This window comes from Bombus vosnesenskii, unplaced genomic scaffold (genome assembly GCF_011952255.1).
Source record: "Bombus vosnesenskii isolate JDL3184/JDL3185 unplaced genomic scaffold, Bvos_JDL3184-5_v1.1 scf7180000013272, whole genome shotgun sequence".
In the NCBI taxonomy this organism is placed as follows: domain Eukaryota; kingdom Metazoa; phylum Arthropoda; class Insecta; order Hymenoptera; family Apidae; genus Bombus; species Bombus vosnesenskii.
This window is the reverse complement of record NW_022882930.1, coordinates 4,086,252-4,113,367: the sequence shown is the minus strand read 5'-3', so window position 1 is coordinate 4,113,367 and position 27,116 is coordinate 4,086,252. Positions and strand designations below refer to the sequence as shown.

Below are 27,116 nucleotides of genomic sequence, written 5' to 3'. Positions count from 1 at the left end.
AGTAGACGTTGTTCGAGTGCAGAAATACGCAGCAAGATGGCAGATCATTGGCATAAGGGTCACGGCAACAAATATCACGGCAAGTTGATTAAACGAAGGAAACGCAATTACGATACACCAATGGGATAAAGTCTGGGCGAAGTCTGAAAAACGTCTGAATTAAAAAGGGAATGGAGGAGTTATCGGAGCATAAATAGGAGGCCTAATGGGCCACGACGAGTGTCATTAGTGCGTCATCGAGCGAAGTGGTCCTTGAACTGCTGGCGTATATCTGGGGGGAAAATACGACTTACTGAGGGGCCTGGGAGGCTCCTCGACTTCTAGCGTGGCGCTCGCGGTGACATGCGGTGCGCGGCTGACGGTGGTGGTGGTCACCTCGTCCTGGGCGTACGCGAGATTTTCCTGACCCGAGAGACTGGTCGCGTGGCTTTCCAACGCGTGCAACTTGGTAGAGCCGCGTAGCGACCGATTGAGTATCTCCTGTCTCTCCTCTTCATCTTTTCGTTTCCGCAGCTGTTCCTACAATCAAACCGTTCGTTTACACCCGTTTCATCGATTCCAGGTACATCCAATTATCCGCTAAAAACACTGGAAAATTCAACAGGTTGAATTATACGCAGGTACGTTTTCACGCGACAGTGAATTATTTATTAATTACGTTCGCGTAATTAAAAGGTGAAAAGGGTTTTTCTATTTTATTGATCATTTCTGTTAATTCTGTTGCTATGAAAATTTTTTATTTGGACACCGACGATGGATAGATGATTTCATCGTCGGTCAAACCCGATTTAATTCGAGAAATTCTGCAATGCTTATCGAGGTATTTTACTATATTAGGTTGTTGCAAAAGTGTCTTTCTTTTACAAACACGTCCTTTGCAACAAATCTTTGTACAAATATGAAACCTAATTTGTGAAATATTGTGGTGTTCGTCTGAATGGATCATACGCGATTCAATGAAATAATATAAAACAAAGAATGTTTAAAAGAATCTTCGGGAAGGGTAAACATTCGCTAAGAGTTCGCTAGAGAAGTTTCTCTTGCGTCACAAATGGCCCAGATTGCCTACGAAAAATTAAGAGTAACTAGATGTCAGGACATTAAATTGTATGAAGATAACAGCGAAAAGTATGTCGTGCTGTGACGATGGCAAAAACCGATTGCTCTTTTCGAAGAAGAAACTTCAGATAGCGACGATCTTGAACATCTTGCTCGTCCTGCAATCTTTAGAATTGTCGTAGAATCGACCGAACACGAAGATTATGTCACAGTGTTTGAAATGAAAATGTCTATGGAAACAAAGTCAGCAATGTCACGATAACAAAAGCTGATCTTCTCGAAGAAGAAACTTCAGATAGCGACGATTTTGAACATCTCGTTCGTTCTGTAATCTCTAGAATTGTAGAATCTGTTGATTGAAATGGGTTTGGGGTTAATAATTAATCGATCCACGGACCTCTGATTTTCTCCAATATATTTTTCCGCCTCGTACAATACGTCTTAATACACAGAATACACTCGGTCAATTAACACGTGTTCGACTTCTAAGACAAAAGAGCGTCGTTAGAAGTCGTACCAACTTAGCTTGTAGTAACTAGCGATCGTGCCAACCTAACATTTCTCAACAGAATCGACTGAACACGAAGATCGTGTCACAGTGTTTGAAATGAAAATGTCTATGGAAACAAAGTTAGCAATGTCAGGATGGCAAAAACCGGGCGCTCTTCTCGAAGAAGAAACTTCAGATGGCGACGATCTTGAACATCTCATTCCCTCTGTAATCTTGAGATTTGTTGTAGAATCGATTGAACACGAAGATTGTGTCACAGTGTTTGAAATGATAATGTTTCACATTAAACAAAGCAAACAAAGTCTGTGGTATCACGATAACTAAAACTGATTGCACTTCTCGAAGAAATGCTGTTTAAACGGCGATTGGACAAAGCTGCAAATATTATGACTATTTTGTAACGTTTGGAATCGTTACAGAGTCGATGGAGCGCTAAGTTCGTGTCATAGCGATGCAGATAGAACAATGTCTATAGAAGAAAAGCGTACGGTGTCGGTATAGCAGAAATCATGACTTTTAATGTCACGCGGAGACGTACCTTGCATATCGAAGATATACAACGTTTGTTATTTGCCTTCACAATGACGTTGAACATAGCGAAGATGCTGATACGAATAGGAACACTGTTATTTTATCGGCCGGTTCCATTCGATCGCAATTCATTCGCAGACAAATTTAATTGTCTTACCTTGTTGTTCGTCACACGACGTGGCCTTGTGCAATTTTAGCAAACGTCGTCCGTAAACAGTACGTACATTTGACAGCCATTGAACGTCGAGATAGAATAAGGAAAAAGGGACGATTTAATATAGAATATTTATTTCAGGAATCCGGGCACGATATCGGATACGTTGCTTTGCGCGGTTGATTTATTAATTATTCATCGATTCGTTCGGTTTCCGTTTGAACGTATTTCAACTGGAATAAACGACGACTCATGCAAAACCTACCTCGTGTAGACAAAATTCCTGGCGATTTTTCCTAACGATAAAACGTTTAACAAGCAAACATCGTAACACATTGATGTAAGAAACACCTGAACGTGTGACAATAAACGATCCAGTGAATAAGAGACATCCAAGATCTATCGTGACATCGAGCAAGCATTTGACATTTAAAATAAAAATTCACCTGATTCGACTATCCTCAGTCGAGATGATGCCGCGTCTCGTTCAGATTAGACGAGTTATTTGGCTTGGCAACTAAGTGATTGCGGATTTTGTCATTAGGTGGTATTGACAAAATCCGCAATCACTTAGTTGCCAATATTATACTCCAGTCGACCGATCTAACGCTGGAATCGTCGACGTTCGAAACGCAAAACGAAAGGAAAACGTACTTATAGTGTTGCGTTGTTGGGTCATTTTGGATATTCGTCAGCTCTAAACACGCGGTATAACGAAACTGATTCTGTAATAGAATTTTCGAAGCATGGCAATTTTCATGGTAACGAAAGTAACTAATAAAACATCGACGCAGCTAATAAAACATCGACTTTGTTTTCTAATTACCACGTCCATGTAAATAAGTCGTAAACAGAGCGTAATAGCAGCTTAAATAGAGGAAACTTTTGGACGAGAAATTGTCATAGCGCGTGTATGTTTTACCAAAAACGATGGGATCGTTGTGAATTACAAGTCGATTGTTTAAACGTTTTTTTCTTTTTTTTTTTAATTCAAGTAACTCGTAGCAAATAAAAAAGCTTGAGTTTAGATAATTCGGCTACCCTCAACGAAATACGAAAGAGCTAAGCAACACGCAAAAAAAAAACGAATAACAAAATTGTGCAAACGAACGCGCGTATTGCAACGAGCGTCTCGTAAGCGCAGCTAAATTTGCTCTCGTTAAGTCCTATATCTGGCTTGGCAACTAAGTGATTGCGGATTATGTCAATGCCACCTAATGACAAAATCCGTAATCACTTAGCTGCCTGCCGATAGAAAAGAAACTCTCTGGAAGATTAAATCGCACGTTGCCGAGCGTCGAATTACAATCGTCGTGATATCAGCAGGAGACCCGTTCGGTGATCGACGCCCACCGAGCGATAAAGCGCATCGCTGACGCAAAAATCATGGCAAAAGCGATTCGCGGCCGTTTATGTAACGGCCATGGCGATTAAGCACTGGCAGGACAGAAATACTTGCACGAAGCCCCGTTTACTCTCGTGGTGCGCGCGTATGGCTTCGCCAACGTCAGCTCGATGGATTTCCTATAATTCTGGCAGCGAAAGTTCGCGTACAAAATCGAGTGCATAAACATCGCCGTGTTTGTCGATCAGGCGATGTAAAAATTTGTCAGAAGTTGAAATCCTGACCACGGAGACACGCTCGTTTCATAGAAAGAAGACCAAAAAGAAAACAGCCCATTAACCTCACTAAAGAAACAAAATAGTCAAACTCGAAGATGGTATCCCACTGGGGTTAGCCATCCACATGTTATTTAGCAATTAAGTTAGACAAATTTACCAAATTTCCAGCTCGACAAATTGTAAGGTACAAATTAAATAATAAAAAAAAAAGAAATTTTGTGTGCTACACTAGATTAGCCGTGTAGTAGTGACATATATGAGTATGAATGTGTGGGAGTATGTGCGTGCACAGCGTCTCGTAAAACAGACGATTGCAACTGTTCCATTGGTAATGTGATATAGAAGATGGTGAGACACAGAGAGCACTGAGACGCGTTCAAATGTATATCGACGAATATCTTGTACATCGCATATTAAATAAGTCTGAAACTATTTTCATATCAATTCTAAGTGTAATCTAAGTGTCCCTATACGTTTATTTCGGCGATTAAAACACTCTGACTGCCACGTCGAAATCACATGTTTCGCCCAGGACTCCACGAGAGTATTTTTATTATTCAAAGCATATAATGGCGAAATAATAATAAATTGATGATATAAGACAACATTCTTCCCCAATGGACCGTTTATGTTATTGGTAGTCACGGACGACCACACTCGAAAATGGTATCCCGCTAGGGGTAGCCATCCGCATGTTATTTAGCAATTAAGTTAGACAAATTTACCAAATGTTCAGCTGGACAAATTGTAAAGTACAAATTAAATAATAAAAAAAACGTACATCGTGTCTCGTCCAGAACTGGCTGAACATTTTGCTCGATTTTTATCAGTCGCTTTTCGTAAGAAGATCGCGTGTTGATTTTCTAACGTCGATGCTAATTCCAAGTGGAGAGTACTTTAATGCAACACGGAGAAAGAGAACAAATTTGTAGGTTTAAGATCATCAGGTTTAAACTGGAAACAGATAGGAAATTTCATTCTGATTCCAATTAATTTTACGGCGATCGATATGATCTGAAGTATTGAAGAAAGCGACGGACGTTCGCGTTTAATCGCCGAAAGCAAGTGAAAGCAGCCAGCGGTTTAAATATTTAAAATTCTCAATTACACCATGGATATTTTTATGCAAATTCCTGTCTCTACGAACATGATTGAAAGAATGGAACCTACGTAGAGACGATAGTTTAACTTATTGTAAGCAGTTAACTGTTTCTTGTCGAATATACTCGTCACGAAGAAATGACAATATCTCGCGTTACGACTAGCAACTGTCGCTAATAAAATTCAAAAATAAAGCAATCGTTTCGATACTCTGCGTTTCACCAGATGTCGCTTACTTCTCGTCACGCATTTCAGGTACACGTTTCAAAGTTTTTTCAAAGTTCTTAACACTTTACCGACCGCTTGCTCCGACCAGCATCTCAGGCGCAGATTCTCCCTGGCGCCAGCTGTGTTTCGGTTTAGACTCTCCAATATCATTCTTTTCGTTCATAGCGAACGAAAGTTTTTCAAATTGGTATAAAACTGTGAAAGCTTACAAAGCAATGCAACTGAGCAAGATACCTTACTACTAAATAACAAATTACTGCTCAAATAATGAGAAAAATTGTCGACGACAAAACCCCGATTAATAGGCTATCGGTCGGTAAAGTGTTAAGGAGATCGCACCAGCTAACTGGCCAAACACCCCATTTCTTTATATTATTGGTTGGCAACCAAGTGATTGCGGATTTTGTCATTAGATGGTAATGACAATCACTTAGTTGCCCACCCAATACATTTCCAATATTTTGTTCATTTTCGAATATCATGCGCATTAAAATCCACGCTTCTGCTCGTTCTATTTTTCTCTCGTGTTCTTCGCATGAGATCGTAATGCGGCGATCTCGCGTCGCTCTGCATTTTTCATAGAAAAATGAAGAGACGATTGGAAGAGCGGAGAGTCGATCTGGAAGCTGGAAGAGGGTCTCTTCTGAGAAAAAGAGAGAGAGAGAAAGAGAGAAAGAAATAGCTGGAATTCTTCCTCGTATAATATCGTGGAAATTACGAGAAGGATAGCTCGTTATCGTTCAGCAGGCACGGCGTGTTCCTGGTTTGGTGCGGTGGCGTTCGAGTATCTGGTTTTTAACGAGCAGAAGAGGAAGGGGGAAGAAAAAAATCCGGCTTCTCCGTAAAGTGGCAGGGAAGCAAAGACCGAGGTCATGGTAGGGAAAAAGGGCGGCAGAGAGAAAGAGAAAGAGGGAGGAGGAACCGAAGTCTGACTCAAACCGTACGTAAGCTATGTGTTCCACCTATCGAAACTTACTCGTAACGTTACACTCGAACCGTGTAATCTTAGACTATTGTGAGCGGGGTTCTTTTACATTCCAGACCACACTTGACTCAGCGTGACGAGACGCGGCAAGGCGCGGGAATTTTAGAAGGCAAACGTAGCGTGGCGCGGAGACGCAACCGTCCTCTGGTATTTCTCACTCGAATTTGTCGTCGGTCGACGGTGAATTCATAAGTGTCGTTAAACAAGTGCGCTGCTAGGCCACGAGTACTAGTTTCTATTTTTAATTTCTAATCATTTTCTTTTTCTCTTTTTTTCTTTTCTTTCTTCGTGTCTTAGTTTTAGTCGCATCAAGTATCAATACATCTTCAAATATCAGGTAGAAAAATTTACCGAATGTCCAGCTGGACAAATTGTAAAATAGAAACAATTAAAAAAAAAGAAAAGAGAAAAAATTCTTCAAGTATCAAGCTGCCCCAAAAGCGTATTTCGCTTTCCGCACGCAGCTGCTTTATCTGGCAAAGTTTGTACAAACGTTCTTTTTTTTATTATTTAACTTGTGCTTTACAATTTGTCCAACTGGGCATTTGCTAAATTTTTCTAACTTAATTGCTAAATAGCATGTGGATGGCTACCACAGCAGGATCTTCGAGTTTGACTATTTTGTTTCTTTATTGAGGTTAGTGGAATGTTTTCTTTTTAGTCTTCTTTCTATGAGAGTTTTGTATAAACGTGAAACCTAATTTGTCCGACGTAAATAGAACAGCGTGATAGAACAAAACGGATCGTTATAATTCGATAAAATAACGTGAAACAAAACATGTTTTTTCTTATAAAGTGTATTTTTTTTTTTTATAAAACGAGAGGAACTTTTGGCACAATCTAACATGAAAGATGTTATTTGCGAGACTCGTTAGTCGAGAAATTAAATCGCGTTGGTCGATTATTACAAATCTACCGATCTATTCGTATCGTACGTGTCTTGTAACGAAGAAACGCTACATAAAATAAGATTTGTCGGAGTTTCGCAATAATCGTAAGCTAATACGTATCCCACCTTATTCGATGTACACGCTGAAATTAATACGGATACCATGGAATACAACTCTGGAGATCAACGATCGGTATCGCGATATCAGGGACATTTCAATCCAAAATTCTATCTGCAACGAACGTATCATAGTGTGATGAAAAATGATTCCTGATAAAGTAAGAGAATCTTCGAGTAACGACTGTAAAAAACAAAGAAGAATAATTACCAACGTTGCATCTTTAAATTGTTCTTGCAGTTTGGAATTATCGATGAGACCTCCTTGTGTTTAAAAATAAATTTATAAAAATAAGATTTTCTTCGTGAGATATTGAATTTTTATTATATTCGGCTGGCAACTAAGTGATTGCGGATTTTGCCAACACCACCTAGCGACAAAATCCGCAATCTCCTAGTTGCCAACCTAATAGAAATGTACGAACATCAGCGGTTCGAGCAATGTAGCGTTTCGTCGTTTTTGTTTCGTTTGATCGATTTCTAAAAGGAAAAATATATCATACACTATACCTGTGTTGTTTTCTCCGTGTCTCTGATTTGTTGCGACAATTAACCGTCGTCCGATAAACGACGCGCAATTCGGTTCAACTGAATCGCGCGTTTATTGTTCGTGTGTTTATTTGAAAGTAGAATTAGACGAAAGGAGGGAAGATGGACTAATTGTTTTGAAATTGTTGGCAGTAGTGCCGGACGAGTTCAGCTCTGGTCTGGTGCAAGAAGCTTGGGTCATCGCCATCGAAAGGTAATTAATTACTTTGTTACTTGCTATTAGGTTGGCAACTAAGTGATTGCGGATTTTGTCACTAGGTAGTAATGAGAAAACCGGCAATCACTTAGTTGCCAACCCAGTATATCTTAATTGTAACGTAAATAGCGTTTACGTTCGAATATTCTCCCGCGAATTTTTCCACGAATATAGTTCATATTTACGAAGAATAATTACAAGCATTCATTTCCTTCGATTTTTCCCACGTTCTTCTTTTTTTGGTTTTTTTTTAGCTGGGTTCTATCGCCGATTAACGCGAACAATCGGAAAACTGTTAGCCAAACACAATGGCGCAAGGTTATGGGTAGGAAGAGAGGAGGAACGAACCGATGACACGAAATAGGAAATTCGACAAGTATAGAAGCTATGGAAGCGGCTCTCTGTTCGATAACCATTGTGCCCAGGTCTCGTAATTTCCTGTTGGAACGTGGACAGCCCGTGGCTGGTACACGGTACTCTTAAACAACGATCGTCGATTGCTGCCTTTACATCGTTACATAACGCTAAATTATTCATGCGGAATACCACGCGTTTCCCGCGGCCGATACTTTTCGCACACCCACCGAAATTCCTCGGCCAACGTTTCAATTATTCACGACATTAATATGTGAAATTATACGTATCCTTAACCTACAATCAGTCGAACGATTTCAGATGAAAGTGATTCTTATTGAAGAATATCGAGGATTATTTGTTTAATACGAGGATTGTCCTGGTAAAAATTCTATTAGTTTTGAAGAAACTTTCAATACCAAGCGACTTAATGAAAATTCTTTTATTTTTGAAGAACCTCTTGGTGTTAAACAACCAGTGACATAATGAGAATTCTCGTTTTTTTTTTTTTTTTTTGGAGCCTTCTAAATGATCTAATGAAAATTCTTTTAATCTTTCAGAATCTTTTAATACCAAGTCAATCGGCGATGTAATGAAAATACTATTATTTTTCCAGAAGCTTCTAACCCTAAGTGACCTAACATAAAAATTCTTTTATTTTTTCAGAATATTAACAACATTAAACAACCAGTGTGAGCTAATGAAAATTCCTTTATTTTTCCAGAGCCTTGCAAGCGATCTAATGAAAACTCTTTTAATTTTTCAGAACCTTTTAAGAGGTGATCAGTGACCCAAAGAAAATTCTATTATTTTCCCAGAATCTTCTAACACCGACTGACATAATGGAAATTCTTGTATTTTTCCAGAACCTCCACTAAATGATCTGATGAAAATTCTATTAATTATCCAGAAGCTTCTAATCACAAGAGACATAATGAAAATTCTTTTATTTTTTCAGAATATCTCAACATTAAACAGCCAGTGTGACCTAATGAAAATTCCTTTATTTTTCCAGAACCTTGCAAGCGATCTGATGAAAACTCTTTGAATTTTCCAAAATCTTTCATTACCAAGGCGACCAGTGACCTAAAGAAAATTCTATTATTTTCCTAGAATCTTCTAACACCGACTTATATAATGGAAATTCCTGTATTTTTCCATAACCTCCGCTAAATGATCTAATGAAAATTCTCTTAATTTTTCAGGATTTTCTAACATCAAGTCAACCAGTGAACACTAATAAAACACTATTTTTCCATAAGCTTCTAACCCCAAGTGACGTAACATAAAAATTCTTTTACTTTTTCATAACATCTCAACACTAAACAACCAGAAACCTAATGAAAATTCCTTTATTTTTCCAGAATCTTCCAAGTGATCCGATGAAAACTCTACTATTTCTCCAAAATGTTCAAACTCCAAGCAACCTATTGAAAATTCTGTTATTTCTTCAAAATACCTCAACACCAAACAACAAGTATTTCCCTCATCTTTTCTGAATCGTTTATCCTTTAACATCAATTTTCTTGTATTTCCTAAACAACCAGCGACCTAATGAAAATTCCTTTATCCTTTCAGAAGCTTTTAACGCGACTAGTGGTATCCCAAGAGCTTCGACTACCGGTACACCATACACAACCATTTACAATTAAACTCGTACGATTCATTTCGTACTCGAATATTCGTCGATACATCTTCTTCTCGTAAAATGCCACTAATCTCTCTCTAAACGTTAAATTCCCCACGATTATCTCCGTCATCGTCGCTCTTCCGACTCGGTGGTTAGCAAGTAACGAGCGTTACTTTGCATCGGCTACGCATAACCGAGAAAACGTAGTGCAATTACGCTCGCGTGTCTGCGAGTGCACGAAGACTCGTTGAAGAAGAACGTAGAATCGAAAGCTAAACACCCACCGCTAATTCCGCGTTGAATTATTCACCGATCTCTATCGCGCGAAACGTCCAGGTATTCGAAGCAGAAACTGAAGAAAACGTACAAACGCGTTATTATCGTTTCTTCTTTTCGAAACGTTCAAACCTGACATTATTTTTCGTAGCTGATATTATTTCCTACCTGATATTTCCTGATGGAATGCAGTTGCTGTTGCGTGGGCTCGGCATTCGCGTTATCGGTGCTCTCCACATTATTGTTCTGCGTGGACAAACGTAGATTATCTTTCGGCGGTCTGGCAGGTGCCCTCTTTTGATCTCTCGGGGGGATGGCAGGTTTCACCCCGTTCAAACCGGTCTAAAAATTCGTTTCAAAGAAAACACAGCTGGCATTAAAGCACCCTGAGGCCACATGCCGCCATCGCGACTACCCAAAAGTTGCCTCCTCCCCTATACGTTTTCTAGAAATTCGTTCTCTTTTTTCCATCTCACGTTCTCCTCTACTTTGTCGCGCGCTCACTAAACCACCTATTTTTCCATCTTCTTCCCTCTACTTTGTACGTTTCTTTATATTTACATCTACATGTTTCTTTTTCTTTTTTCTTCTTTTCTTTCTTTTTATTTTTCCATATTCTTCGCTACACTTTGTCACACGATTTTATCTAACCAGTTCGGTTCCGTTCGCAACTGTTCGAAGAGTCGAACAAGTCCGACGCTGTTGATTACGTTGAAAGCGAACAGCGAAGATCGCATAAAGGAAACAGAAATAGTACGCAGCAAGCGAGAATAAAGAAGAAGAAGAAGAAGAAGAAGAGAAAGAAGAAGAAGCAGCAGCAAAGCACGTGCATTAAGAGGTTTATACGTTTGCTATGGCTAGCAGGTGTTCACAATGGGATTTGTCTACTTTCGCATGCTTGTCAACTATAAGCGTGCGTTGAGCATGCGTTGCAATCGCGAACACGGTCGATGCTCTGGCCGTTTTTACTCGATGCCATTGAAACCCGAGGCAGAGATCGCGTGAACATTGGCAATCGTTAGATTTCCCATGTGCCTGCAATCTCACATTCTTAACAATATAAACGGAAACATATGTATTAAATTGTAACATACGAAATGCATCTCTTCGGTGAAAACGTATTTTCGCTTCTCGTTCTACTCGTTGTTTATCGTTGCAAGTACCACGCGAACGTTAGAATCTACGCGACGTCTTTTCTTTCGAGAAACGTCGCGTCTCTTCGCGTTCACGTTGCTTCTTGCGTCGTATCCAAAACCGATTATAGAAGAAAACTTTCGATCGATCCTATTTCTTCCATAAATAACGTCGATGTTACGAATTTCTATTATATCTGGCGATGTAAAGTTGCAAGAATTCGCGCATTTCGTATGCTAAAATTCCAAATGACGATAATACGTATCCGTGGATACGTTCCAGGCGAAAAATCTGAACAATCGGAAGGTAGATTTCGTACGTGAAATTAAAGAATATTTATGTACCTGGTGATGATCAAGACCGTCGAAGTGCTGGTACGTGTACGTACGTTTCTTCCTGACGTCCATGCACGGTATCGTCTCGCTCGCCGATTGCCTTTCCGTGTCGCTAGAGTCGCGTAGCTCGCCCCGATCTTCGTTCCACCGCGCGAACAAATTCGATTCCGATCGCCAGCATTGAACATCGACAGGACGATCCACGTCGAAACGAACAGTCGGTAATTCGGTTTCGCTTTTCCACGCGCCCTGGCTCGCTCCCAATCCGTACGAGTTACGATTATCGACATCGACAACTTTGCATCTTTTATATTCGAGAGACAGTCGCGAATTCGTGAAATTCTGCGCATTCGGCGATTCCTGTGACGCGCGGTCGCTTCCGTTTCTTCGACACTCGGAGGCCTGCGCATCCGACAAACAATTTTTACCGCGAGATAATTCGCGCAACGAGTTGCTACAATTTTGATCGGCTTCTCTAACGAACGACGAACGTACGGGAGTACGTTGAATCGACGATCGTTCAGCGAACGGATCGTCGTTAAAGGAATGTACGTCGTTCGGTGGACAGCTATTGTTGCCTCGCGTAGCTTCGTCCTCGAACCGGTCAGCCGAGAAAGTCACAGTGCAGACGCCTGTACGCGAAAAATCGCCGCTCGGTTCGTAAAAGAAACGAACCTGCGGGTTGTCGCGAGCCACCGGCTTCTCGCGTCGTCGCGTCTCTGCTCTGTCTCCGAGATCGGAGAATACGAGAGATCGCGAGACACCGTTGGATCCTCGTGCAGACTGAAGACGATCGTCGCACCACGACCCGTTACAGCGATCGTCGAAGATGGCTTCGATCGCCATCAGATCGTCCGAGGGACTATCGAAAATTGGTAAAACACGACGCGAGCTGCTGTCGGAGTCGCAGACATGGACCGAGCACCTGTCAGCGGTTTTAGTGCTACTGTCTGAGCGATTAGAGGTGCTGGTAGCAGAAGCGTGAAGCAACGTACTTTTGCGTGTTTCGTGGTGCACGATAGAGAAGAAGCTATCGAAAAACAGACTCTTGACTTTGGACCTTACCTTCTTCTCGTGCTTTCTGTCTAACGTACGGGGCGACCTAGTAACTACGTTCTCCGTGGCAGCTATACTCTGATCGCCAGCGGTTGGTAGCGTGACGAAGCTACCAAGGTCGTTCGAGCGAACGCAGGGCGAGGCCACGATGCTCGTAGCGCACGAGTCGCGACTCCCGTCGTCCCCGTGCACCGTCAAACCACCGTTATTATCCCTGCCGATAGTGCCGTTACGTTCGCGTTTCGGCTCGAGGGTGTTGTGCTTGCTGCTTCCGGGCGTCTTGTTCGGCGGAGGATAGACAGGGTGGCACTTGGTCACGGGGACGAAATCGGGCGGACAGTCGACGGCCACCTCGCGGTAGGTTTTGCCGCCGACCACCAGAAAGCTACGATCGACGTGCTCGAGATCGGTGGACGCGTCGCTCCTCAGGGTAGAGTAGCCGCTGGAGATCTGCTGGTGCCTCTTCTTCTTGGGCCGCTGCCTCGAGGACGAGGAGAGGCTGCTGCCAGATTCGATTCCCAACAGATCGTCGCTCGATCCTGCTCGTATCAGCTCCTCCACGTCCAGACTCCTCGTCTTCGCCTTCAGCTTCCCTCTGTCCTCTTGACGCCTCGGTTTCGACGATTTCACCGATTTGCCGGATGGAGCGTTCGGTTCCGACGACTTGGCCAATTCGCTGCCACGTTGGTGCTGATGTTGATCCTTGCTACGGCCAGGGGACGACACTCTGTCCTGCGGATCGCGCGGAATCCTCGGAATCGCGCATTGTTCGTCTATGAGCCTGGTCAGGTCGGACACCTCGTCGGATCTCATGAGAAGCCCCTGTAGATCCTGCAGATCGGCCAGACCGTAGGCAGGATTGTCGAAGGACGTGGCGTCCCTGGCTCGGCCGAACAGAGGCGCTACTTTGATCTCCGGCACCACGGGTCTACACGGCGAGCCCAGATCTATCCTCCTAGCGTCGTAGGTTGGCGAATCTTTGCCACGGTTTTTCGCGTGTCTCAACACCAGGCTACTGTCCAGCGGAGCGGTGCTGTCCGACCTTCCCGAGGAGCTTCTCGGGCTGGCCGAGTCGTCGCTGCAGGTCTTCAACATGGTCGGATAGTCCTCCTTGGCGAATGGATAATCCTCTTCCACGTCCACGTCGACGCTCGACTCCTTCTGTCCGCTGCTATCCTCGTTCACTCCTTCGTCCTCCTCGTCCTCCTCGAAATCCTTCAGATTCCTCTTCAAGTTCTTCAAATCCGGCGAACTCAACGCCGACGGACTCCTGTTCCTATATTTGTCCGTGTCCAACGCTTCCTTCGAAGCTTCTCTCTTCTTCTCTCTGCCGCACTCGTCCTCGTCCTCGAGGTTCTCCGACTCGATCTTCAACTCGATCTTCAGCATCGGCGGCTGACCGTTCGTTCGAACGCACTGCCTACCGCAGGTCGCATCCGTCACGTCCGTGCAATCCACGGCCGACACTATTCTAGCGCGTTCGTCGACTTGGTTGGTGCGTGGTGGCGATTTAAGGGTGTCGTTTTTAAGGTTTAGGGAGAGGTCGAGGTCGCTAGCGCTACGGGGACCACGAATCTCGTTCCGATAATCGGACGAGCGGTTCTTTACCTTGTTGGGGTAGGCCTTCTGTAGAAGGGTGTCGGGTACGTCGACTGGTAGCTCCCGGTGAGGCCCTAGCCCGCCAGGAGCCCACATCTCATCGGGACCCAGCCCTTCCTGCGGCTTCTGCTGCTGCTGCTGTTGCTGCTGCGAGTCCGTCACGCCACTGCCGCTACGCCTTCGAGACCTGTCCGCAACAAAACGATCAGCTTGTTAACGATTTTCGATGCGATCAAACCCTTCCAACGCCTTTTCTTCGAGGCCTCTCGCTTTTCTTTTTTCTCCTCTTTTATTTTTCACGCGACACACGCGCCGCACACTCTCGTCTCGACCCCGCGCGAGTTCGGCCACGCTGTTGTCTCGTGAATAGAAACGACGTATTCAGCGAACCCACTCGGGCCACTTTCGTGGAACAAAGTGGCACAGCAGCAGCTTGGAGACCCGAGGGTGGTTGACACCGATTTCCAAACGATAGCGATCTTTGTTGTACTAATTTTAGACCTTCGAACGGCGTCAACCAGCACGTTGAAAAACGAATGACAACTACGAGTATCATTGGCGAATTATCGACCGTTGTATTTTAACGTTTTACCGACAGATAGCCGATTAATCGGTTTCTCGTCGCCGACGCTTACCGACCGATAACTTATTAATCTCATTATTCGAGCGGTATTTTGTTATTTGTTACCAAAGTATCTTGCTCAATTACGTCAGTCGCGTTGCTTTGTAAGCTCCCACAGCTTTACACCAATTTGAGAAACTTGTAATTCGCGATGAACGAAAAGAATGGTTTTGAAGAGTCTAAACCGAAACAGAGCCGGCGCCAGGGAGAATCTGCGCCTGAGATGCCGGTCGGACGTGCGTACGCTGTTGAACCGGTAGCGGTCGGTAAAGTGTTAAAGCGTCTCTCTGTTCGATGAACTCGCGATGGATGGAGGATAAATCGCGATGTGTGTTCTTCTTGCGGGAATTTTGACAAACAATTAAATAAATCGAAGTATCTTCTTCTCTTTACGCGTCACAAATTTGTTCGCGCCTGTGGCTCGTTATAATCGAGCTTCCACGTCCTAAAGCCCTCGTCACGCTTATTTTCTTCTGTAGGATCTACCGGCGTGGAAGATAATTTCACCTAACGAGACGTTTGTTGTCTGAAATTGAACACGCGTAAATATTTGAATACGTCTAGCGCGAAGCAAATGTCCAATTTTCTATTTTCGTTCCTTCAACCACTAAAGTGTCCCAAGCTGCGCCGCCGCTTGTAAAAACGCTGCAAGAAACCAGTTAATAAAAGTAATTTATTTCGAACAAGGTAAAAAAGAAAAAGAATCAAACGGGAAAGATGAAAACAGGGCGTGGATAAAAAAGAAAAGGTAGAGCAAACAGCGAGCGGGGTAACACCTAAATAAATATGTTTAGCAACAGCGAAAAATTTGCTGGAACAACGAATTACCGAAGGTTTAGCATACGGTGTCTACACGCGATCAAATTACTGGAAAAGCGGTGCATCGATGAACTTTTATGGGAACGCCTGGACGTACGGGACAGGGTTATACGTAAACTACGGAAGAAAGGAATTAACCGACTGAAGATAACGAGTTATCCGAACGCGTTTCTTACGTGTAATCGAGGTCAACTGAAATTACAGCCACTTACCGACGTATAACGATAATTTAAACCTAAGATCCGCACCTTCTCTCCTGCACGCATTCTCCTTAACGATCGAGAAAAACTTTCTTGCTAAACTCTTTCGTCGTAATTAATCGTCGTTCCGTTTAAATCGTTCAGGCTCGCGTTCTCCCCGACGAATGTTCTTTCTAATCTCCGTCGATACGCGTATCGACGGATTCGCCGTCGTAAAAGCTTACAAAATTTCTGCTAAGAATTACAAATTGGTCACTTTGATCGTCCTAGTAATCTTACTATGGTTCAGTTATCTCGATTAGCCTGATTATTTGTCAAACAAAGAAGATTAGGTCAATGCTAATGCACACACGCACGCAGATATTTCAGGAGCACTACTTTCTAATCTATATTCACGTGTTATTATCCTATGAAATCATTTTCTTTCATTTGCAAGCGAATTCTATTCGACAAACGAACGGCCAACTGGCGCGTACGCTCGAATTTGCTTCGAACGACATCTCGGTGAAACGTTCGACGCTCCTTAGAGCAACGACAGCAGGTCCATCGTGGGAATATTAAGCAAATAGGTAGCAAAGATTAAGCTACTCGAATATCCGTGGAGAATACGAGCAATCAACACGTCACACGTCCCAGGCATAACGTTCACTCGATTAAACTTCACAGCGGATCGTTGCAAGTTCGGAGGATGGACGAGCGACGCTTTCTCGTGCGGCGATCCTTTTCCACGCGCAAACATACGTCAGAAGTGGCGTTAAAAGGAGGCGTGCACACCTTTGGAAAAAAAGGACGCAACGCGTCGTTATAAAAAGATGAAAACTTGCGGCAGCTCGTGTCGAACCTGCGCCAACAGAATCTCCGTAAAAGTGGAAATTTACGCGACACTGGCCACCAGGCAAGGGGAAATCCCCGCTCCTTTTAATTTCACCCCTTATAGTGCACGCGATACCATGATAATTACAAAGTGTACTCGACAAAGTCTACGCGCGTTCCTCGAGTTTCTCGGCCAACCTTTAGACGTATTGACATTTAAAACGGCTGACGCTTCACCCTGACGTCGGAACGCTGCTCGTCCGATTCCCAGCGACAATTACACACACGCCACGACGTGTACGTAGCGAACCGTGGAATTTCTGTCGCAGCTTTCGCTCCAATCTCCATTCACCGTTTGTCTCATCTAAGTTGCTCTGTTCTCTTTCAAGTTTTTATGGAGGCGCGCGAGCTAAGCGCCACGCAACTCGTGACACAGCGATACGAAAGCGAGCGGATCGTCGTAGATCTGCGGTGAAAAGCAGGCGACCCATCGTGAGCCACCGGTGGCTCACGAAAGTAGCTACGGCGTTCCGAGTTTACGCAAACTTCTTTTTTCACCGATAACGTGTTTCTCGGCCACCATAAACGCTAAAACTCGTCGCGACGCATCGATACCTATCGTTTCATCTCGAATCTGCCTCGGTTTACCTTCGAGTTGCCGATTCTTCTCAGTTTACCGCGTGTCTTTCAAAATATCTGATTATTTTCCAATTCCCCGTATTTATTCTTTGGTGTGTTGATTATAAAAAATGAAAAATCGAGGAGCAACTATAATGGGTTGGCAACTAAGTGATTGCGGATATTGTCAATGACACCTAATGACAAAATCCGCAGTCACTTAGTTGCCAACCCGATAGAAGGAGGAGAACAGAGATGAGAAAAGTTTGAGAGAAAAGATGTGGTCAAATCGAGGGAGATTTTCTAATTCCGCGATTTATCGAAGAGAATACGAAGTACGGACGAAGCCAGTGATCGTAGAAAATATTTCTCTACGGATTCTGCTTTTTAACACATTGTTGACCGCTCACGAGTTAACACTTTGACTGCCACGCCGAAAGCACATGTTTTCGCTGAGGGCGCCACGAGAGTTTTATTATGATTCAAAGCATATAATGGCGAAATAATAATAAATCGATGGTGTAAGACAACAGTCTTCCCCAATGGACTGTTCATCTTACCGATGGTCACGGGTGACCACACTCAAAGATGGTATCCCCCTGGGGTTAGCCATCCACGTGTTATTTTGCAATTGAGTTAGACAAATTTACCAAATGTCCAGATGGACAATTTGTAAAGTACAAATTAAATAATAAAACAAAAAATTTTGTGTGCTACACTAGATTAGCCGCGTAGTAGTGACACACATATATGAGTGTCAGTGTGTGAGAGTATGTACGTGCACAGCGTCTCGTAAAACAGACGAATGCAACTGTTCCGTTGGTAATGTGGTATAGAAGATGGTGAGACAAAGAGAGCGCTGAGACGCGTGCAAATTTATATCGACGAATATCTTGTGCATCGCATATTAAATAAATCTGAAACTATTTTCATATCAATTCTAAGTGTAATCTAAGTGTCCCTATACGTTTATTTCGGCGATTAAAACACTCTGACTGCCACCTCGAAATCACATGTTTCGCCCAGGAATCCGCGAGAGTATTTTGATTATTCAAAGCGTATAACGGCGAAATAATAATAAATCGATGATGTAAGACAACAGTCTTCCCCAATGGACCGTTTATGTTACTGGTAGTCAAGGACGACCATACTCGGAGATGATATCCCGCTGGGGGTAGCCATCCACGTGTTATTTAGCAATTAAGTTAGACAAATTTACCAAATGCCCAGCTGGACAATTTGTAAAGTACAAATTAAATAATAAAAAAAAAAACTTATTTGTCAACCCAATACATTTTGCACAGTACAAATAATACGTCTAAATATTCTCAGATTCGTTTCACGTTTTCACGAATGTAAACATGATCATCGTGTCCCCTCGTGATGTAAATACAATTTCGAAAAGTTTCTCGTGACTCGGCTATTGAATACCCGTGGGAATTTTTTAAAGTCAAGGAAAGACGATCTGTGCGATTATTCGCGAAGAGAATCGAAAGGGAGGAAAAAACAAACTGTCCGGTAAAAAATACGGTGTGCAGTGTCTAGAGGAGGAATTTGAAAGCGACGTTAGAAAATTCACAAGAATGTTCTCCCACCGGTAGCCTGGCATTCGTACCTCGGCTATTACCGGTCGAACGAGAACGGCGTGAATAACGCGTTAGAAATTTCAGCCGAATATCAAGGCGCGAGGTCATTCGATCGGATTCTCGATTGTCCGCCCGTTGCAATTACAACTATCGTGCTTTGACGCCTTTGATTCCTAGTACGATGCAATTTTCTCTTATTCGACGAACAAAGGGTCCACAGCCACCTGAACAGCCACTTTTCACCCGTGAACAACCGAGAAATGGTTCGCCTAAACGCGCGTTGATTGCAACGACGATCATCGGTGGCGATGATCGCGTTTTTTTCTTTTTGTTTTGTTTAATTTGTACTTTACAATTTGTCCAACTGGACATTTGGTAAATTTGTCTAACTTAATTGCTAAATAACACGTGAATTATTTGATGGATGTGACTATTTTATTTCTTTAGTGAGGTCAATGGGGTGTTTTCTTTTTAGTCTTCGCGACTCACTAACTATAACTAATAAACTATCAAATTTTCAACGATCCTAACGATTTGGTTAATCATTCATAGTGGGAGAAATGCGCGGGGTCGTAATACGACAGTTCGGAGAAATGAAACCATACCACGGTGTGGTACATTACATGGTACACGGCGTGGTACATTACATGGTACACGGTGTGGAAATTGTTTAAAATACATCAAATTCCTGGCTGCGAACGTGTTCGTGTGTTATGGATTCTGCAATTTCTATCTCAACTATCTTATCGGCTCTGCAATTACGCGTGCCACGTACGATGACAAAATCGGCGCTTTTATATTTCGCACAGCGTATTACGTGTTTGTCAGTTTAATCGTAACCTTGAATTTCGTAAAATCGCAGAATCTACACGGAAGAGTCAACGGCGGAGAAAACGTCGAGCGAATCCTTGGAATTTTCTTTCGTAGCTACGATGCAAAAGAACGGAATTCGACGATGTAAGTTGATAGGAGAAGACGGCGAATAAAACGTTGCGTTGACACAACGTGCCACCTTAATGGATTAAGCTGCGTTCCCACTGAAACAACGAGAAACTTTCTATCGACGTTGCGCGTTTCTCGAAACAATTGCCGATTCTTCGCCGATCTTTCTCCGTGTTTCTTCGCGTTTCTGTTGCCAGTGACAAACGTCTCTTCCGTTGTCTGTTCTCGTGCAAATGAAAGAGAACGCGAAGAAACGCGCGGCATCGCGTCGCGACAGAAACAAACGTTTCTTCGCTGTGCACGGAGTTTGTCGATCGTTTCGCAACGCATTCGCGTATGGACAACTAGATGGCAGGAACAAACGTCGCTTCGAAATCGAGACGAATAGCAAACGTTCCTCCGATTAAGTCGCTTCAGCGTGAACTAAAACGCTCCCGCGAGTTGATATTTGTTGGGTAGCGTTAGGAACATGCGGTGACAGCAGGAAGATCTCCTCGACGTTGCTGGAGCGAAGACGTATCGTTAAAAGCACAGGGTGCTTTTTTCAATTCGGACGTTGTATTTGATCGCTTTTCTTCTTTCCAGAGCACCTTGTCGTTTATTAGCGACTTTTCCTGTTTTCACGGCCCGAGACCGATAAAATTTCGCGTCTGCTCGCGGAACTTTGCTCGTTTATTTTCGACGAGAAAGAAAACGAGCGGAGTACGTAGTTTGTTCAACGTCCTCCAATTTCCTGCCTTTGAAGAAACTCCGTGAAACCTCTGCGCTCCGTATCGCATCTTCCACGAGGAATAAAATTCTTTCTTTTCTTTTAGTTTACCATTTAAACCTCGTTATCCTCCGTGCAATTTTACAAGCTTCGACTTCTAGGCTTGTTGACCTTTCGCGCTTAGATATCAAGCGAAGCGCTCGACGACGCAAGCTGCGATTATTACGTCGACTACAAAGGAATATCGTTTAACTATCAAAGTGGAAAAACGTGGACGTTGTATCGTTTGACGTTTCTCGTTTCCTGCAACCGCTTGCGAGCAACCTGCAACGATCGAGCTTATCGCAAGCCAAACGAATCACGTTCCACTTTGCCAATTTCATCTTTTATTAATCTCTGGATTGCGTGGAATATGTCAAGGCCGCGCCTAACGTAGGGCGCGTTAGACGCGTTGGGCGCAAGCCGGGTTGCGCTCTTTACGGGGCCACATCCTATTGGGTTGGAAACTAAGTGATTGCGGATTCGTCAATGCCACCTAATGACAAAATCCGCAACCACTTAGTTACCAACTTGACCGCGAAATTTAATCAGACCTCGTAAACGATTACGCCCATGGCTACCAAAAGTATGAACGCATTGCCGACTCGGTTACACGTAGAACAATTATCGGAGGGCAAATTGCAAAGTTTCCGGAATTGCCGTTGCGACCTGCTTTATTCGTAACTGTTATTGTCGTTCGACAAACTTTTCAGTCTGCCCTCGTGTATGAAGAAAAGTTTTCTACGTGGCGGAAGTGCTCGAGTACTTTCGTGAACCGTCGTACCAACGAATTCGAGGAACACGATATCGCGAGCCGTACGATTGAACGCGAACGTCTTTCTGTATTTTTTTTCTTTCTTTTTCTTTCCTTCGGCGTGGATCCAGTTACAAGGGCAAAGGAAGGGAGCGAAGAACAAGAGGTGCGACGATATTATGTACCGCGGCTCGTACCTAAGTGGCGACCACGTGAATTCACAGGCTGTACCGAGGTTGAACCGAGACAATGCCAGCAGGACAAAAGCGACAGAAAACGCGCACGCAATACCGCGGTGAGCCATGTGCACGGCCGTCGAACGTAAACGAGTTCACGTGCTTTCTCTGTGCCTCTTTTCAAACGATCGTTTCAGGGAACGCCCGCGACGTTGTTCTCCTTCCTCCTTAAGACCATTCTATATAGATCTGATGTTCCGATGCATCGAACCGACGAATCCATTCAGTTCACACAATTAACCTTCGCATGGATGACTAGGTATTTATCGCTAGTTGCTGTAAAAAGTATCGCAGAATCACCGATCAGAGCATCGTCTCGCTCCTTCTTAACCATTTCAGGTCTAATCTCCGTCTATTCGTTCCAATGAACAATCGTTCAAATAGGAACGAATAGACGAGAAGATTTTAGTTCGTTCGAATAACCCTTGTTTGGGTAATTACATATTTACTCGTAGTTCCTTTAGTAATTTTTTATTTTCTTGTTAACATAATAATCAGCGTAATCATCGATCCAAGCGACGCTTGTTCCTCGATTTCGCTCCTTCTTGACTATCTTAGATCTAGTCGTTCGTTAGATCAAGTAGATAAAGGTTTAGTTCGTGTAGTTGATCTTCGTTTGGAGAACTAGGTATTTATTTCTAGTTCCTTTGGTAATTTTTTATGTTTTCGTAAAAATACTGTGAAATTATCGATTCAAACATTTTACTCCTCTTTAAACGTTGTGAACATGATTGTTCGTTGGATCAAGTAGATAAAGGTTCAGTTCGTGTAGTTGGTCTTCGTTTGGAGAACTAGGTATTTATTTCTAGTTCCTTTGGTAATTTTTTTCCTATTCTTGTACAAATATTGCGGTATCATCGGTCCGAGAATCATCTTGTTCCTTCTTAACTCATCCGGACCTTAATTTTCATGAAATCAAGTAGATAAAAATCTAGTTCATGCACTTGGCCTCTGGTCGACTAACTAGCTATCTATTTCTAATTTCTTTACTAATTAATTTAATTCTAATTGATTTCGACTTGCTTTTTTGTTAGATCACCCCGACTGAAAAGTGGAGCTACTTTCCATATAAAATATAGTCGACTGACAAGCCACAAAGGCGTAAGATGTCGCCACCATTACAAACATAACCTACAAAACAAGACCAAAAGCGAATAAAAATAAGAAGGTAAATGAGAAACATTCGCTCGTCTCAAGACTTTTCCTGCATCGCGATTCATCGCGTTGCATCGTAGTGTATCGTGTTACGATCGACCAAGGACGCTATAAGGAGCAAGGAACAACGCTTGAAGGACTATGATCGAACGTGGTACACAGAACGACAAAAAGATAAAACGTATTGAGTGACACATAACGTGGTGTATGTACAGAGAGCGTGTATTACGTGCATCTATCTCTACGTGACTACTCCGACGATAGGAAACTCGACCGGCCTCTCTCTCTCTCTCTCTCGTTCTCTCTCTCTCTCTCTCTCTCCAGTCCCGTCTAAAGCAAGAAAACACGATATCTAGGCTAGTAGTCGGTGGACTACGCTTTTAATAGGGATTTACTCTTAAAAGGGAACACAACGAGCACAGTCTAGTCGATTTGACGGGGTACTTCTAGGAAAAATGGCCGAGACCGGCAAAACGACCTCCAACACGGCGTTCCTCTTTTATTTTTCCTAGTCGTCAACGCCATTTTCGTTTCGCGCCTTTTTCACGAGCTGCTTTTTCCCCCCTTCGTTCAGAGAAACTGCCCCTCTTTCCTTAACCCGTTTATTTCGTTCCGAAAACAGAAGTACACGCGCATTCGTACTCTCTGTTTGAGTGCTATTCCTTTTCTCGCTTTCCATCTGTATACGTACGTGTATATATAGGTATATATGATGTATACAGGGTGACCTATAATTATCAAGCGTGATTTTGTTCGGAGAAACTTTTGTTGGAGTTGTTGGTTCGATGAGCTTGACAAGTTCGTGCCGATTTTGAGTTGGACGGTAGTTTGGGAAGTAAGCTTATTTTTAACGTAACAGATATGGTATATTAAAATATCGAATTTTAAATTCTACGATAGCGTAGTTTGAAAATAGATATTACTTTTAACGTAATGTTTACGTAATTTACAATTACCACTCTGCCATTAGTATAATCTGCAACGCACCGCAAGATAGCGTGCCTCTATGAATATTCAAATTTCCTGAATATTCAAATAAAGAAAACTACGTGTTTTGGAGAATTAAATGAGCGCAATGTGTGCGTCACTTTACGAGCCAATCGGAAGACATATTGACAATCAACTACATAAATTGAAAATTTTAAAAAGATGACGGCGTTTATAAACAGTTTTTAGTTTGCTAGAAAAGTTATAAATCCCGTCATCTCGTAATTTGTTTGAATATAGCAACGAATTAACCTAATGTTCATCTCATAAGTCATAAACACGGTCATCTCGCAAGTCTCGCAAGAATACAGAAATTCTACGAGCGATTTCAAGGAAAATCGGCACGATCTTGTCGAAAGTTTCCGTTGGGAAAGCTCGAAGAAAATGGTTAATCCCAGGAATGTTAAGCGACCTTTCTTCGATGATTCTTAAAAGCGGCAGGTTCGTCTTGGAAAATACCCGGCAGACCTTTTATCCCAAAAGGGATATGGTTCTCGTCTAGGACCGTTCCACGAAGTACCCCGTTGTCTGAGAGGTTCAGAAAGCTGGACAGACCTAATCGCATTGCGCCTCTTGAGCACTCGAACTCTCTTCGGCCGTCTTCTTCTTGCTAGGAATTCGCTAAAATCGTTCCATCTTGCTTTACGACTGCGCTGCGACACTTCTGACCTAACCTCTACGGGAATGCTAGACGGCTCCATTCCACTTGGAACCAGATACTCTGCTCTTGGAATTCTACGCCTCGAAATCGCTTTCGTTCAACGAAATCCCCTAAAATCCTCTAAAATCGATAAGACGCCGATTATTAACGCCATGACGCGACCTGTCACGCTACACTAGCGCCACGTCGACTAAACCGCTAACTATTAGCTTGTTCGTTAATCGTACTTTCTTCTCAAATAAAACGTTATTGAATTTTCGTTAGAGACGAGCATGGCAAAAATCGTATTTCCTTGATTTTTCACGTGAAAGTTACGTTTGAAGCTAACCGATTTTCATAAACGCAGAACAAGATATCTGCAGTGTAATCGACAGTATTTTATTGTTATATCGTTATATTTCTATTAGCATTATTTTCACGTTATCATAAAGAAATATATATCTTTCATTTACGATTATCATTCACGTGATTCTATACGTATTATCATCTTGGTTTACGCGAGCATTATCATATTTAACGTTCAAAGCCAAACTTACTTTTCTGAACGTGATAGTATATCTTTTACTATAGTTTATTGTTTGCTATTCGACGCAACTCGTCTCTGTTTATAAAAACGTATTGGCCCATTCGTATCAAAAAATCATTGCTTCAAAGAATATTTTAATTTCGGCATAACGCAACCTTTCTTCGTTCAAGAAAATAACACAAAATGATGATATATCATTTATAATATGTCATTCGGAAGTTACATCGATCATCTCCAAAATTGTCAGGTAGAGAAAATCGATAGCGTAATAAACGTTGTTTTTTTAAGTATATTTTGGTATTTCTCCTAACTTTACCTTACTTATGTCACTAAGTCTGTGACGAATGAATTCATGGAAGCAGACTGTTTCTCGAGAATCGGATATCAATCGTGCATCCGGATAACGAAACTCAGAAAAACGAAACCGATTGGTTCGACCTTCTGAAAGACTGGCGATACTAAATACGATACTCGAATATTCTCAAACGTATCTCCGCGTAAGACGACTTCGGTCTCGTTCTAACCATTTCAATTGAAACTACCATCATCGTAAACTGTTGTTATTTATTTATTTAGAGGTAGGATCACAACAGCTATTAGTTTATTCTTCGGATAAATCTATCGCGCCGTTCTGAGCTGAACAACATTTATTTTCACTTTCTTACATGGACTGGGTAAAAGAAAAAGAATATCTTAAACGTATCGATTAAACCTATCGATTAAAACTATCGATTATATCTAGAACTATCTTCTAGTTACTATTTATTGTAACTAGCGTATCTGCATATAGATGGCGAGCGTGAACTCACTTTGTCATTTTCAACATAAACAGTCCGCAAACAACGAACGTTATTTTCCACAGATCACGCGTAACGAAGAAAATGAACGGAATTACCGGTCGTCGTAGCATTAACTCGACGTAGAATTTATTTAATCTCGGCATCGAAACCACTTAAAGATCGGAAGAAACTCGACGCAAGGATAACAGTGGCGAGCCAATCTTCTGCGAAATCTTCCATACACGTAACCACGCTGTTACGATGTTTGCAACGCTTTTCCTGTTTACGAGTATGCTCGTTCCATAACCAGACAGAGAAACGAGCGGCATTCGATCCTCGAAGAAACGAACCGAGCTGTTCGCGTGCATCGAAACGCGGTGGGGAAGTTTGCTCGACGTGGGAAACTTCGCAGCGAGGAATTCCAACCGCCATTGAAAAATCAGAATGGCAAACGTCATCGGTCGAACGCGTTGCATTCAGCCACGTTTCCACACGATCCCTGGTTTCCATCATGAAGACAGCCAGGTAAGAAACTGCGAACACAGCCAGGTAACCAGGACTGTGGAAAGCGAAACGCAGCGTCTAAAATTTCCACCAAGCGACTGTACCTTTTAGAAGAAAATCTTACGATCGCGCCATTCGAACGACAAAAGCTTATTTACGATACTATTTTTAAGAAAATCGAACCGAACAAAATTAAAGTAAACCGAAAGAAACGTATACTTCGGGTCTAACAGCGGAAGCAATTTATCTAAACAGTTTATTTGGAAAGGCGAAAAGGCTTTTTGAATAAATAAAATCAAAATTCACGATAATTTCTTCGTTGCTTTCGTATCGACAGTTTCGTACAATCGCCATTTTTTTCAAGTTACGCCAAACATTCGTCTTGGCGTTGACAAATTTCCTAACGTTTTCTCGTCGACAGGCCGTCGTTTATCGCGTTTCATAATTCACCGATGTAATTATATCGCTCGCAACTGACCTACGCTGTTCTTCCAATCGTTGGCTGATGTTTTTCTACGAGATTCGAATCCAGACAACGATTTTAGTCGCGTTAAAATCAATTGATCATCTTTCTCCTTGCAAATGGTATTAAAACTGTCTTTAGATATATGTTGCTTGCCTGGCTTTGCCGAAACGGTATTCGTACGCGAACTTGTCATCAGATCGAGACTGAACATTGAAGTTGGCAAATGATCGTAAGATTTTGCGAAGAGATACAGTGGCTTTGTGGAAATTTCGTGGCGATTCTCTTGTCGATTCCTTTACCATTTGCGAGAACGAGCCTGCGTTTTCCTATGCAAAGCTTTCCTATCCGGCCAAACGATTATACAAAACGTCGT

General features: G+C 42.5%; 1 protein-coding gene and 1 long non-coding RNA gene across 2 annotated transcripts in view; one reads left to right on the top strand and one right to left on the bottom strand.

Annotated features, from left to right (window-relative positions):
- The window catches only part of LOC117231528, a 129,656-nt gene that overhangs the window by 7,198 nt on the left and 95,342 nt on the right, over positions 1–27,116 (bottom strand). The window contains exons 10-12 of the mRNA XM_033490055.1: positions 12,738–14,514; positions 10,372–10,545; positions 294–519 (exon numbers count right to left, since the gene is read on the bottom strand). Of these exons, the coding sequence (XP_033345946.1) occupies positions 294–519; positions 10,372–10,545; positions 12,738–14,514 (2,177 nt within the window). The remainder of the gene's footprint in view (positions 1–293; positions 520–10,371; positions 10,546–12,737; positions 14,515–27,116) is intronic.
- Positions 7,605–8,723, top strand: LOC117231537. Its single transcript, XR_004492990.1, has 2 exons — positions 7,605–7,940; positions 8,198–8,723. It is a non-coding gene; the product is annotated as an uncharacterized LOC117231537 (long non-coding RNA).